This window comes from Struthio camelus, chromosome 11 (genome assembly GCF_040807025.1).
Source record: "Struthio camelus isolate bStrCam1 chromosome 11, bStrCam1.hap1, whole genome shotgun sequence".
In the NCBI taxonomy this organism is placed as follows: domain Eukaryota; kingdom Metazoa; phylum Chordata; class Aves; order Struthioniformes; family Struthionidae; genus Struthio; species Struthio camelus.
The window spans coordinates 28,882,458-28,898,718 of NC_090952.1; the positions used below are offsets into that span (position 1 = coordinate 28,882,458).

Sequence of the window (16,261 nt, forward strand, 5' to 3'; positions counted from 1 at the left end):
GAAGGGCAAAAAGGAACTTGTCCAGGGAACCAAAAATGACGATCCACAAGCAAAACCATTAGCTAGGCAGAGCTAGACAAGTATGGCAGTAGCTACAGATGCTGGCATACCAGTAGCATGTGCAGCCAACAGCTCAGTATAGGCAGATAATCTAGCAATAAGAAGGCCGAAGCAAGCCAAGGTAAAAATAAGTAACTACAGGACTGCGCAAATTTAAGAAGCTATATTTTAAAGAAGCTTAAATCCAGTGAGCAAAAACACTTTTAACTGTTCAACTCTCTGGCAACAAGATAATACCACAATGTTTTAGTTCTCTAAACTGTTCAAAGTTAAAGCGCTCGCTTCAAACTCCAACCAACGTCATGTCTGACTATTCACAGATGGAAAAACAGACAAGATAATTTGCTTGAGTGACAACTGAAGCACTGAGTAGCTGCCAGTTACCAGAACAGCACAGAGAGACCTTGTCCCTCAGGTCACGCAGAGAAGTGGATGTTGATGTACTGGGTCACCCAAAGAGAAGCGCCACTGCGCTGGGCTGAAGGGAGCTTGTCTAAGGAAGGCAGAGGGAGAGAAAAGCAATTTCACCTGGCAGATAGAGCAGGAGACATGCAATGGGCTGTACTAGGAGTGCCTGAGGTTTGGCAGTTCTGCATATTCCACCTTCTGCTCTTCGCACTGACCTTTAAGGCCAAGAGAGCACAAAGCAGACTGAGAAGCCATCCATCGAAGCAGGAACATCATGGTGCTGTATTAACAAGAATGCATTCTGCAGACTCTTTTGTATACTGTCAGATCAGCCAGAGAAGGAGAAGAAAGAATTTTAAAACATGGTGATGATCATTGAAAATAGTTCACTTAAACTTGTCACCTTGAGAACTGGCAAGAAGCTGTTGAGTTGGCCCTAATGCATTGCTCTGGTGAAAGGCTAATCCATAGCAGGTCAGAACGTCGAGCAGTAAGTCATATGTATGACTACAAAAAAATCAGGCTTTCCATCTTTTAAGTCTACATCAGAGCTGAAGAATCTGCATGGTAGGTCTTAGGGTTTGCCTGTATTTAACCTGGTCGTATGTATGTCTTGGGAGAGTTCACAAACCCAGATACCTTACAGACTGAGGACAAGTAAAATATTCATGTCTTTCCTATTAGCTCTTCCAGCACCTTGTTGGAAGAACTGGATGGACTTGAGCTTGCAAAAAAACCTTAAATATCCCCGAATTATTGCCATATAAACTCAGTACTATATCAGCTAAAAAATATGAAAAGTTGGAAAACTATGAGTCTAGTTATTCTCCGTTACCTACGAGCTGATCTGTTTGTTTTGCTCTTCAGTTCACAGTACATTGCTTCTCCTGCCTTTTGGAAGCTGCTGGTTTACATTAGTAACAGGAAGGAAACAAAGGCAGAAAGGAAAGATTTCTTTTAATCCATGAAGCTTTTGGAAACATTTTACCACTGCAGGTCAAAAGGTGCCCTAAGGTTTTCAGAGATACATTTTATGGACTTTAAAACCTAAGAACACACTGAAATACCAGCTTTCAAGATTGTTCCTCATCTTGAAGAGGGAAAGGTCTGGCTGGAAAATCAGCAAGAGTAAGACAGAAATCATCACCTACCATTACTCTGTGTTCACTGTTTACAAATGAGCCTGATTTATTGTCTCTTCCCAAAACAAAGACTATAACCCATGCACCTCAGGGTAACGTAAGACGTAACTTAATGCTCCCTAGGTCTAATTATTCAACACATAAAATACATTTACGCTGCATTTTGTTGCCAAAGACTCAGAGGCACAAAACCATGAAGAGTTCTGCCTTTGCTGGCGCCCCATGACTTGGTTAAATCCAAAGAAACGGCTTCCTATTAATTTCTTTATAATACTCACCCAAATCATTTCGGAACTTGGAAATTGCAGGAAGAACATAGCTAAGAAAGCAGAGAAGATAAATAAATAGAAACAAAGCTGCTGGAAGTTTAGTACAGAGGTGCAGCCCCCAGAATAAGTCCTATTATCCACAAGAGCTGGATGAGGAAGCTTCCTAGCTTTTCAAGTCACCAGCTCACCGAGGACTATTGCCTTCACTTGCACTTCTCTCTTCCCTCCTCTCCATCCTCCGCGTTTGCAGCCGGGGTTCATTCGGCTGCCAAGAAACCACAAGCGCTTGCGCGCCCGGCCACCATCCCCTCTACGGGCTGAGCAGACCACCTTCCCATGCTTCCGATGCTCTGTCAAACGAGACCCACCAGCCTTCCCATTTGTGAAGGGGGCACCTGTCAGTTATCATCCTTGAACAAAAATAAATAAAAAAAATTCCCAGAATAGAGATCTTTTTTTCAAGCAAAAATAGCTGTCAGGTGTAAGCACAGTACAAAAACCCTTCCCCAAGGAGCTGAGGACAACTGTGCCGAGACCGGGGCAGCTCAGCTCCTTGAGAGGTGTGGGGAACACGACTGCCAAAACGCCATACCAGAGGAAAGTGCATTTCTGCAGCCAGTCCCCCAGCCAAGGAAGCTTTCTAACAGGAAGCCAGCTAAGAGGCTTTTAACCATGCGAGCACCAGGGGTTTGTCAAACAAAGCCTATCCTGTGAAATAAAATTAATTGATATCTGAAATTACAAAAGGAAGATTTCATTTACAGTTTCATCTTCTAAACAGAAAAGCCAGACCAATCTGACGAGAAAGTTTTCCAGCAGAAGGCAGTTTCTCCCTCCCGACTTGTGTCACACTCCACTGCAGATGTGTTTCAGGCCACGGTGTGATCCAAGGGAAAGAAAAAGGGCTGTTGTGAGCAGCCTTACGCCTCTGACAACTGCTATCAGATCCTACACAACCAAAAACTTCTGACCCCCTGCTATACCTTGAGGCTCAAAAATAAGAAGAGGAGTAAATACTGTTTAAATTCATGATCTAACACAATCAAGGAAGGGAATAACGACACACAACATATGACTAAGAGCAGCGCGAGCAGGCCAGGCTGCAATCTCTCTGTCTCCCTTTCTCTCCTCGACCAAGCAACTCACAGCCCTTATCTGCACGACTCTCCACTACGCAGGACAGATTCAACCCTGATCTAAAAGGAGGAGTGCTGCCCCGGCATTCATCAGCTGACACGAAATATTTCATTAACGCTTTATCTGACAAAGAGAGCCAAAGCTCCGCTTACTATAAAGCGGCAATAACTTGCTGGCTTAATCAGACTTGTGTTCTTTACTCTGCACAGCCAACCCATTTGGCCTTACACAGAGTTGGTGTACAGTAAAGAGACATACCTTTAAATGATTTTATTTCAAATGCCAAACTTACTATCTTTTAATATTATTAGTATGGCAAGTGGATGTTTTTGATGTAAAAGTCCTCCATGACACAGTCCTGATTCTTCTCTGAGCTAATGCAGGCAGGTTCAAAGGAGCCGCTCCTGGTATGCATGAGGCATGAAGGAAAATGAAGCTCTGAAAACGTACTCGATAATTCTGGAATTAGTCTAGAAGCAGTGCTCTGTCAAAGGCAGGTGAGAATCCATCAGTCTGTGACAATGAATTAACTAGTTTGGGTGGATGCGTGATGGGCTGATTTTAACACCTCTACCCACCCTTGTAAGCGTAACGTTGCTTCCTTGTTCCTATTAGCCTAGGCAATGCCACAGTACAATGCAGGCTTCACCTTCACTTCACTTCAGCTCATTAAGCTATTTGATCCTTAAGTCATTAAAGTCATTGTTTGTCACTTCAGTACAGATGAATTTATTCTTTTGATTCTTAATTTAAAAAAATGTTTTTCTACCAAGCCAAACTCCCTCCATTTTACAGATGGGTAAAGAAAGACATGGACAAGCGAAGGTTCACAGGATGTTAAGTCAAGGACAGAAGCCAACGAGTGCCAATTCCCAGTGCTGGTCACTAGCTTGGTAACTGCACTGCCTCCCTCTTCCAGGGATATCACAGCCTGCAAGACTGATGTCTGGTATGCTGGTGCACTGAATAAATTATTTTTACACTGAGGAAGAATTAGGATTTGTATTGGTTGAACACTCCAGAAGACAAGTCAGAAGTGTGATTTATGGGCATACTACATTAACGGACAGTTAAGCTTCCGCAACAAACAGTCTCACTCTGCTGCCAAGGAATCATTATTCTTAAGTGTAGTTACAAAGCCTGAAATTACGGACCCAACAGCCTCAGAAAAGAGCTGGACTAGTTCCTTCTACATTCTAATTACTGAGGAAAGATAGTGTAAAGACTGTGTCTGTTGTGAGGGAGTATCTGGGCTCACACTTCTCCCTGGAGAGCCTGACACTACGCAGCTGGACGTGAAGGGGAAGTTGCTTTCACAAAGGTTGGACAGAAGGACCATGGACACAAAGGGCAGAGTACAAACCCTGGCAGACATGATTGTGCTGTACAAGAAGTGCCGCTGTTCTGCGGGTATTGAGAGAAGCGATCCTCTGAAGGGGCAGCAAGAGAGGGATAGCATCCTGTAAATTAGGACTTGTGCGTCTAAGATCACAGGAGAGCTGATGGGAATTTAGACAACCCTCGAGAGTCAAGAGGAAAAGCAGGAACTGACTACTCTGGAGCCTAACTAGGTCACTTACATAATCAAATATTGGAAAGGACTGTGTTATGGCATACTGGTTTGGCTACTTCTTGAGGGTGATACATAATACGGAATGACAAACATATGGCAAAGAAATCAGTTTATCCATGAAGTTTCTCCTTTAACGGTTTAAGAGGCCTTAGAGATCCGCCACACTTTGTCCTTACCCCTCTGACCCTGGTCTCCTTGGGTTGGCAGGTTCCCTAGAGCAAGTAAGGCTGCTTAACATCAACAGGAGGAAAACATATCATGATGCTGCAAATGCCTCCAGTGCTTGTATGTTAAACACTTCTCTGCTAATGAAGAACTCATGTCAGTAGTGCTTGGCTCTTAGGCTACTCTGGTGGAGAAACCCAGCACTTGGGGATGAGAGTGATTTTGCCCTCTTCTCTGTATACACATTACCTTCAGCTGCCCGTTTGAAGAAGACTTTGCAGCTGCCACAAGTGAGTGCTCCATAGTGGCACCCAGATGCTTCATCACCACAGATCAGGCAAGTCTTCTGAGGTGGAAAGTAATAGTCAATGGGCAAAACATGTTCACAGCCAGTATCCAATCTGCAGAGTAAAACAGAAAGAGAACAAGGGAAGGGATTAGCAAACAAGGTTAAGACGAGCTACCGGTGAGCACAGTGGATGGTGCTTGGGAGAACATTCACGGCAAAGCCCCAAATTTGAGAGACGTGACAAACCAAGCATCAACCCGAAAGAAGGCAGGAAACAAACGAGCCAAGCCTCGCTCTGAACACGCAGGAAGTCTGTGCGGGGATCCCCCTCTGGACATGGCCCCTAGGTACAGGGTGTAACTGGGAGAACCCGCAGGCACGGTGCCTTTAACTGCCAGGTGACTGCACTGCCTATAAAAGGGAGACCACGGACTGGCTGTCGTACTGTTAGTGTAATTTTGGCTTCAGTAGTGAGGCTACTCACATCAAAGGCGGACTTCCCATGCTCATTAAGCTATTTGATCCAAATCCATTAAAGTCATTGTTGTCACTTCAGTATACATGAATTTATTCTTTTGATTCTTAACTTAAAAAAATGTTCTTCTACCAAGCCATCAAACTCCCTTAAGCTACTCTTTTCTTTTTGCTTTTCTACCCATTCCCTCTTTGAATACACAACAACGGCTAGACAGAACTTTCTTCTAGGAGTCTGTCTATCCACATGACTACTAAATAAAGCCAGGAACCTCTGGTGAAAACACAACACATTTGCTGTGAATACATGCCGGCAGACTCCTGTTTATACCCATCCCGTGACTAACGGCGCTGTGCCACTACTTCTCACCAGTCACACACAGCACTTTCGCAATAACGTCACCAGGGACCTTGCCACAGACCGGCCCTGCGTCCAGAGCAGAGGGCTGGCCAACGGATCACTGAATGGCAGGAACTAACTCCTGATGCAAAAAATAAAACGTGCAGGAGCTATCATATAATAATTAGAATTAACTGCTGGATGTGGGTCGCTGTGGATCATTTATCTTCGTATTTTCCACTCATCAGCTCTGTCATACAAAAGAGACATTTTATGATTTTCATTCTGGGTAGTTGGAAGCAAGGACTGGGATGGAAAACAGCTCCTAAGTGATGCAGAGCACTGACTCCCGCGAAGATCTGCGTCTCCTCCGCCTGCTGCCGCGGCCCCTAACTTCCCGTCTTGACATGATCTCATTCAAGCCGGTGTGGGGGAGCACAAAGCGCCTCCTCTGGCTCTTGCACAGCCCAAAGGGATGCCAAACAAATGCTGGGATGGAGACGGCACCGGAGAGCTCAGAGTCGGAGCCGTCCCACACCTCCTACCACTCCCTGCCCAGCAAAGCCCGCAGCTCCCGTGGAGCAGCGAACGTGCAGGACAGGAACCACGTCTGCACCATCCCAGGCACCTGGGAAGGATTTCACCTGCCAGGAGGCAGCCCAGCACCTTTCTGCAAAGCAGAGCTGCTCCACGGTGCCCTCTATCACGAGGCTTAAGTAAAGTAACCGTCAATTACATTGAGAACAGTATGGAGGAAGATGCTTTGACAACTTGCTCTCTTACCACGCGTTTGTCACATTCCCCCTATTAATCTGCACGCCTGAACCTCTTCTCTAATGCCCGGTAGCAGATCCCTTCTGACACACATTGTGCACGACACGTATTTTTGTGATCAGATATACTGAGAGGAGCTTTTTGGAAGATATGGTGGCAGCAGAAGCACTTATCAGAATTACAACCCAACGCGTGTCCAGGCAGTATGGAAAACAATGTTTTAAATTATTAACTAAAACTGGCTCTTTATAAAAACTCTGGACTAGGCAATTAACTTCTAGTAATCAATAAGTCACTGTAATTTTTTGCTTTAAATTATACCTGCTTTTGGTTTCTGGTATTGTTTGAATGTTTGAGTACATAACCATAACGAGCAAGCTCACAGAAGTCAAATTATATTACCAGTGAATGCGATAGTGCCAGGACTCCTCAACTTGGGAAAAACTTTCTACTAAGAAAAGTCCCATTTGGGCCGCCAGTGTAGACACACAACAGAGAAGACAAAAACCCTCTGTCCTAATCACCAGCTCTTCCACTCGAGTTTGCGTGTCCCTAGCAGTCTGTCCCGGACCGGTGCCTCGCCGCCCCGCGAGCGCGCTGCCGGCTTCCCTGCCGTGCACTCGCAAAACGCGACGAGGTTTTCCATGCTCCGCTGGCGCAAGCTGCGGTCCCGGAGACATCAGTAAAACTGCTCGTGGGGGAAGAGCTTAAAGATCAAGAAGTCTTAAGGAGAACTGCGGCAGGCACATTGATATGCTCACTCAAAGGCAGCTGCCTGGTTAAAATCTTTTGTTTAGACGTTCTAATTCTGGTGGAAGAATAGCTTCTTTTGGTTCAAGTTGCCCATTCTCCTTCATTCAAAAGACACAAATTAATCGGAGGAAAGACAGCTTTCAAACTAGAAAAAGCATGCCCTCACAAGCAGATGATTGTCTGACTGGTTTGAACAACAACATAAGCTGAAAAGCACTTTACCGTGCAGACAGGACTTAAGAGACTGTTGCTATCATCACACGAACAACTAATTGGGATGCTTATTTTCAACTAAAAAACCTAACTCAATTAACAGAGTACAACTGCAGTTTGCCCTTGATGTGCAAGGACCATGTTTGCTGAAATACATGCGTCCTTTCTAAAACTCTAACTGCAAAAGTAAAGTATGAAATGGTACAATTAGTGCGATCAAAAAATGAGGCTCATCTTTGTCTTCTGATCTTGCTGCCAGATAGCAGCATCCTCCCAGGGTGCTGCTATCTTATATTCCTCAGCTCAGAGCTATGCAGATTCCCCCTAAATTGTAGGTTAATAACTGGAGCAGGAATTTTATCCTGCTCTTAAAGCAAGAAATATTTTCGAGCAACTTTTTATCTTTTTAGCAGTAGCAATCAGAATCAGTGACTCACCTATAAAGGCTGCTGAACTATCCTTCCCTGACGGTCTCTATTTCCAAGGCTTTTTCTGAATTGCTGATTAACTGGAGGAAATACCGTCTGCTGCAACATATCTGCCATAGTTTATGCATGTCCTGATGCAACAAACATCTCCCTATCTTGTCCTCCGAGCCTTCCTCATCCCAGCAGTCCACTTTGCCCTCCCAGAACCATCCTAGCGTCCTGCACGTAATAAGGTCCCCAGGCACCACTTGTTTCCTCCTGACCATGTCTACACAAGAATCCTGCTCAACAGGGCCTTGATACTCAATTTTAGGTGCTACTGTAAAGTGAACACTACTAAGAAATTACAGGCAGCATGAAATAAAAAGTTTTGCTAAAAATCTCTTAATTATCCGGTAATTTTTAAGATTCCAGCCATACCGTATCTCTCCTCTAAGGATGTTACCTTTTTTCTCCTTTCTATGCATTCAGAAAAAGATGAATTTTTCTTTTTCCATGATACGCCTTCCCTATTCCTTGTACAATATGGTTCAGATAGCAAACAAGCAGAAGTGGCTCTCTCAACAGCAGCTGTCTTGATGATATTAGCAGGAACCCAAAAAGATCATGGTGTATTTTTGTGGCTTAACTATTTAAAGCTGTAAAGCAGGTTAGCAGTTAAGGCTTGAGTGGCACCGGATTGAAACACCACATCTAAGCAGTTATTTCTCTATGAGAAAAGCTGTGCAAGTACACACACACCTTCGTGTGTATGTGCATCTCGTGCATCTATAGAAGTGTACCTATAAAAGATGTTCGGCTGAGCCTCCAGCGGGCACTCCAGGGTTTTGGGCACGTACTAGTGCGGTGAAGTGTTGAGCCAATCGTGTTCTTAGCTGTCCACTTATAGATGGAAATGAGAGGAACTGGCGTACAGTAAAGGTTAGTACTGGCTGTGGGACAAGTTCATCCCTGGCGTAACACTGCTGCCTTCAGGGAGCTTACACAAGGGAAGCATTTAGCGTCGAGTGCCCCATCATGTCTGAAGATTAATGTTACAGCAGCTGCTCTACTGTCATCCCTGAACGACAACAGACCTCCTGAACGACGAGGCTGTACCCACGCTGAACTATGAGATCGTACAATTTGTGACCTATTCCTGCACCTTTATTGCTGGCGGTCACTATGCAAGGAATTGAAAGGATTTGCCCAAGTATGCCCTTGATTTCCAGGAGGTACCATATGACTTTTTTTTTTTTTTTTTTTTTAAAAAGATAAGCCTTGTAAAATAAAGATAACGGAAAGTGTAGCTGACTGAGAGCCAGCCATGATAAAGCTACCTTTAACGATCTGCTTTCCCGCCAGCTTCCAAGAAAACACTTTAAAGGAGCTCTCAAAATATATAGGAAGTAACTCCATAAGGCGGCTTACGGAGGCTGCAGGGATGCGTGGAACATAAGATTTATGGGCAGAGTCCTATACACCCTACCTTTGTTAGGGTCCTGAATGACCAACAGTATTTACAATTCCTACACCTCCGAACAAGCAACAGAAAGGACTGCTAAGCAGAAAGCTCATGATGTGATACCCAAAACGTTTCCTCTGATGAAGCGGATGTTTCACTCTGTCAGCACCTGCTGATTTCACCCACCCACAGAGCCACAGAAATACTGAGATCTGACAAGAGTAAGTGCTGAGCGCCTTGTGGGGGACTCCAAACCACATGAACGGAGTCTGCACAATATATGGCAAGTGTCACACTAACTGAGAAACCCAAAGAACAGAGATAGCACCATGCAAGCAGACACAACTTGTGTAGCAATGACGTCGGGCAGAGATTCCAGCCTTAGTTCACCACTTGAAGGCCAAGGTCAGGGCTGCTCACAACGGAGCACAGCAACTTTCAGAGGGGCATAAAAACAACCTCAATATCCTCCTTATTGTCAAAGGAAGGATTTTACTGTCATTTCAGAAGTGTTCTTTAAGGAAATTAATACAGCTTGCCTTAGCCCATGACACATGCAAGTCTTTCTGTAGAGTAGGAACTATAATTTTGCAATTGAAGCATTGGTTTGTCAATAGTTAATTTCACCAAACAGCCTGGATTTCACAACATACCCAGAAAATCAAGGGTAATCACGGATAAGAGAAAAATCAACCACATCTCATAACTCACAAAGAAAGTTCCCATCTCAGCAATAAAAAGTACATCCTATCCAAAAGGAGCCAAGGCACAAGGATGCGCAATAAATACAATGCCCTTCTCTTCTAGGGCCCGGAACTTCTGACTCCTAAGACAGACCAAGAAAAAGTATGTTTGTTTCTTTATACGCATGGCTCCTGCGGTCTATTCCTACCTGCTCCAACAAGATTAATTAGTTAAGCAACTCACTATGCGCACTGGTTTTACTCCTTGTTTTCCGTCAGTCTGATATAACCGAACACACACAATTACCACCCCCTTCACTCTTAAATTTTTACTGAATCTTACGCTGCAACCATGACAGTAATTTTAGCACAGAACAACCCAGCAGACTGAAGCGAAAAGCCACAGCGCGGTTCTTTACATGGCTGTGCTTTGACTGTTCAGATCTCCCACCACTGCACCAGCTCATTAATCGAGCTGCACAGCATTAATGTTTGCACCAGTGGGCTTGGAATTAGCTCCAGGATTTAATCGCATCCTGCAGAAACATGCCTGCCACAGCACAGTGTAAACAACGCTTAAACACCTGGAACCAGCTGGACCAGCCTTCAGAAAAATCACTAATTTGGGATCTGCCTCCACACCCACGGCCGCTGCCATTCACCCCCGCTGAGCTGACTACGTCCCTGCTGACCACCCCTCAGCTGGGAGTCCCTGGAGCACCGCACTCTTCTGTTCACACTCCTTCCCGCTCTCTGGGGAGTCTGGCTGCTGCTTTTGCACCTTTACCATGCTACAGCTGAAAATCTTACTGTCTGGCAATAGCGCTCAAGGAGATACCAATTCATGAATTGAAAATGCACTTGCACGCAAACTTAGATGATATAGAACCCTGTTCCAGTCATTTCAAGTACTATCATATCTGAGATAACTGTGATGTTATCATAGTAAACGTTGCTTTTAAAATGCTATCTTCTGTACATGACATTTGCTAACAAAATATTAAAAATAGCTGGCTTCATGTCAATGGAATTGCATGGCTCATGCCTGAACAAAGATCTGTGACTCATATCTAAGTGCAAGAACCATGTTTAGCTAAGAACACAATTGTATATTTTAAGCATGAGCCTTATGTCCTTTCACACATACCTGTTTTATTGCCATTGACTTCAACAAGAGTTGAACTGAATCTTTAATCTGTAGCCACTGAGCTGCACTGATTCAGATAACGTGGTCTGCATGGAAATTTTAAAGCATCCCATCTTTTAAAATGCTTTGAGCAGTTTAATCTGTAAACATGCAGCCTTGTACACTGAATTTATTTCTCTTTCTCAATAGCCTTGAATATGTTTCTAAACTGACCATGCCTTGTTTTCGTGTGTAACTACTGGAGGCGGAGAGGCAAGATAGCATCTCTGAGATGGCAGAGTATGGTGCACAGTGTGAACAACAGGGACATGTCCACGGTAAACACATATGGGAACTTGATCTTCATCTAGATTTAAATAAACATTAGCAGATGACAATGGGTTTTCCAAACAACCCTGGCAATGAGAGGGCAAGGAGATCTAGCACAGCCTCAACATACAGCTGACAAGAGCTTCTAAGAGGAGCAGCATGGGCTTTTTAGCTGAGATGGCAACACACAGGCAATTAAATAGAGGCTCCCTCCCAGCTCCGTTAGGACAAATAACTCTACAAAGCACAGCTGCACAAATCCATTTACAAATGTTCTAAATTAAATTTTCTTTTTCATTCCAAATGTTCTATTTACATGTTTCTACTGATCATTATTCATCCTGCATGGGGTCCTAGCTGCATCTGAAACCCTGCCTATACCAGAACAAGGCCCAGGCTAGCCCGCGGCTCTTTTTTAGCTGTCAGTGCTGTGTCAGAAGAACGCTTCAGCTTGGAGCTGCGCTCGAAACGTCTGCCGCTTCCCTGCGGGACTGTCTTTGCACTGGCACGCAGGAGACAGTCCCAGGAAGCTTCCTCGACCAGCCGAACCATTTCTGTGCCTATCTGCAGGGCAGAGTTCATTTCATCAACCCAAATAATTGGGGAGGCTCCTGATTTTAACTATAACTGTTGGCTCTCACTTTTCACACATCTCTCAGAAGGTGGCACACATGGAAAACGAGGCTAAAATGGAAACGAGGCAGGTAAGCTATATCTGAAATGTAAAGCCTTGGCAAAGTCACGCTGCAGCCTCTGCACCACACGGACGGCCTCTGCAGCGGGCAGCCATCTGCATTTTGGATATGGTACCCAGAACAAAACTTCTCTGTCAAAATCTGACCTCTACCCAGCGAGCTCAGGGAGCAGTTTACATAAATCAGCTTGGAGAAGGAGTATGAAACACTTGATTTCACCAGGCAGAAGAAGAATCCACTAAGAGAGTCAGTCATAAACATACAGTAAAATTATTTAAGACTGGAACTTGCCTGATTATGAACCCTGAAAGGGACAAGCACAAAACAAAACACGAGTACTGCAGGCAAGCTTCAGCCCCGACCAGCAACCCTGAGATCGTCGGAGCTGTGCACCGCATCGTCCTGGTGACTAGAGTCACCTGGAACCTCCAAGGACAAGACCTTGGCGTCCTTGGTGCACAAAGCGCCCTACTTATTTCCCAAGGAAACAGACTCTCTTGTGTAATATTTTCCAAGTTAATATAACCCACACCATAATCTTCAATTCTCAGATCCAATCCCTCTGGTAACGAGAAGATAATGTGACTATAAAGAACATCACAAACAACAAGATAGTCTTAATCCATGTATTTCACGCTCAAAGAGACACTGCCATCGTGACAGAGGAAGCACTGGACTGAAGATCACCTAGAAAGCATCCTGACAGTTATTTCAGTTTGCATGGTACAACAGGCTGATACTACAGTGCACTACCATCCTGCTTTTGTAGGCAGCAAGACAGTGAGCATTCACTCTTCAGCAGTTATGCCACGTGATTAAACACTTTGGACAGATGATGTGAGTTCCCTGGTGGGCTTTTTACACCACTCAAATCTGAAGTGTAAACCTCCAGGTCTAACAGAACCTCTCGGTGCCTGAGCTGGCTCAGATCCCTCTGGCCAGAGCTGGACCTTAGCAGCCCACTGCGGTCAGCAGCGCTGCGAAGACAGGATTGGGAGCAAGCATGACCCTATCAGCCTGCCTCTCCAGCAGGACTGCTCCTTCTGCTTTTATTAAACAACAGCATAGTGCTCCCCACTGGCAGAAGGGGTTTTGTGAGCAGGAACCTCTGGTCTCATCCGTGAAAGACTTGCAGGGCTCACACGCCGATGGGGGTGTTGGTTGCGTTTGTAGAAATCAGCACGCAACAAAAGACCGAAGCTAGTCTCTCCTTCTACCCACCAGGTGCCTAATAATGTTCCTTTTGTTTCTGTGGTGCATGGATCTTAATGCCAGCACTTCATTCATAAATTAGACAAGTAGCCTCTGCTCATACTCGCAAAATCTTTGCAGACCAGCACCTCCAAGTCTTATCTGCTCATACAGCCACAGAGAAGCACAGCAAAGTCTTCCAGCACTGGTGGGAAAACAGGGGTGGCACCACCACCACCAGGAGGCTTTCGCTAAGGCAGGGAGAGTGAGCTCACGCTTGCCCAGCCTGCTGCTTCGAAAATCGGCCTGGCTGTCCGACTCCCAACAAGGACCAGGGAATCTGCTCCAACAGATTAAATACAAGCACGGACACAGAAAAAACGGGAAGGCACACTTCTAGCGAGGGACGGCAGACAGGGCGGTGGGGACAGAGACCATCCTGCACCTTGTGAACCTCCAAGCGGTGAGTGAAGTGGCAGGAACGTGCTCTCTGCGAAGGTGGGGACGTGTCCGGCAGAGCAGGGGGCACAACGGCCACCGTCGCAGTCGAGGAGAGACCGGCGCGGGGCACGCAGAGCTGCTGAGCCCCCGTCAAGCTGTGCAGCAAACGGTGCCAAACCCTGGGTGTTTTTATTTCTGTTCTCCCTGTGCTGTCCTGTTCTGCAGAAACCTGCTGTGATGTGGCCAGCCAGGACCTCCCCTCTGCCACAACGGAGCATAAGCCACATCGCTACCCAAAAGCGTCTCCAGAAGAGCTCCCACCAAACGAGCGTCATTCTGGAGATGGACTCGGCACCACAGAGCATCGGCCAGGAGGTGTGCCCACCAGCCAGACTCGCCTTTTCCCTGCTGCATCTAAGGAACAAGGGGAGGTGTGCACATGGCTCAGAGGGTCAGACAGGGCGGAGGGACCTACGTCCAGCCACTTCCGTGCAGCTAAACCAACTTCCATGAACTGGCCGCTTGGTCCCTGACATATCTACGCAAATCACCTGGCCAACCACCAAAGTACTGTCACATCTCAACCCGAAAGCAACAGCTGCGTGACAGGGTGAGACGACGGGCCACGGTGCTGACAAGCGGGCGGACTGATGTAAACGCCATATTCGGACGCCCTGCTCCCCTCCGCTCTCACGCGGGGAGAGCGCCCCATCCAAACCACAGACACCCCCGCCTGCAACGCAACCCCACACCAGCACGGCGGAGCCCCGCTGCCCGAGACCACCTTCCTAACGCAACACGGGAAACGTAACGGTCCTGCATCCCTCTGGGTACACGACAGCTGCTTCCAGTTTGTCCTCTGACCAAACAGCTGCTGGGTTTATCCAGGGGAAGGGTGCAGAGTGTCTCATCCTCATGCCCAGCCCATATGTCGGACAAGTGGAGGAACCTGAACCTCAAGAAGCAACTGCTAAATTAGCTATAAATTACCCAAGTTCAGGATTACTTGTAGCTGCCCCGGTTTTTTTAAAGACAGAGTCTGGCTGACTCTTTCTCTCCACATATCCCTTTGGAGAGGCAGATGCTTTCCTTCAGTTCCCCTCTGGAAGGGGCGTATGCTGTGTTCAGAGTTTTTGCCTTTTTTCTTCCACGACCTTGAGAACTACCTCAGGAAAATCTGTTAAGGCGCTGTAGGAAGAAAACCACAGTATATGGATTTAAACCAATGTTATACAAAGCTTCAAATGTAAACATAATTTATAATGACAACATGGAAACCTCTACCTAAATAATTGATTTTTAATTTTTTTCACATCTGTTCTTTGTAGGGATTGTCCCTAAGGAATGCATTCAGTTATTTTCCCTAAAGAAATATTTTTGTTTGGCAACAACGTGCTGTGTCAAGAACGCATTGATTTTTAAGTAAGTGTTGACGGCCTTTACAGAAAATGTTACACTTTTTTGTTAACAAGAGTCTTCTCCTGTTCAGCAAATATGTATTTTAGTTATTGAAGCAATTATACTGTTTATCATGACTTTTGATTTCCATTCTATAACTCAGAAAACTGTGTATGACACATTTCTTAATTATTAGATCCTGGTGAATGATTTAGCTGTGATATGTGTCAAGCTGCATTCAAATGGAAATACAAATTCAATGGAAATGCAAACGTTTCAAATTGCTTTTCTAAAAATTCAAAACTAAATGTTTCAGAACAGGCTGCATTTCAAATCAATTTATTCATCAAGCCGAGGGAGGCTTATTTGCAAGCTGTGAATTAAGTTGACTGGGCCTGTTCGAAGGGTCCTCCAAGACCAGCATAAAAAACAACAGCCATTAGATTTATGCCTCTTCCTTTCCACAGGCTGGAATAAAGAAAACTCACATTTTCTGGCCTTTTCAACTCAGAGCAGGTCTCAGTTTTGACTGACTACCCTTTAACCGAACTGCCTGAACACACCGGATGCTCTCTGCTCAAGGGAGCCCTCCCAAAAGCTGGTTCACCAGTCCAGTCAACTCCAGGCGCCGAGGTGCTGGCTCCTCCTGGCTCGGGAATCTGGGCTCCGCCAAGACTTCAGCGCAGCGAGGAACCACCTCCCACTATATTTCATTTACCTTCTGTGATTCGGACAGATTCCAGCAAATAGGGGTTTCCACGTTCTTCTGGAACGAGAAGCGAGGAGCAAGGCTCCACGCCTCGCCCGCTCACCACGTGCGCTCCGCAGCGTTGCTCTTGCTCCTCGGTCTGGGGGAGACGCAGCCCTGCCAGCTCTGGGGCAGCAGAGAACGTCGGCCACCTTTCCCGCGGGAACCTGGGGAAACCCG

General features: G+C 45.7%; 1 protein-coding gene across 1 annotated transcript in view; it reads right to left on the minus strand.

The window, feature by feature from the left end:
* AR (androgen receptor) overlaps positions 1-16,261 on the minus strand; it is a 64,511-nt gene that overhangs the window by 31,092 nt on the left and 17,158 nt on the right. The window contains exon 2 of the mRNA XM_068957276.1: positions 5,004-5,155. Coding sequence (XP_068813377.1) covers positions 5,004-5,155 — 152 coding nt within the window. The remainder of the gene's footprint in view (positions 1-5,003; positions 5,156-16,261) is intronic.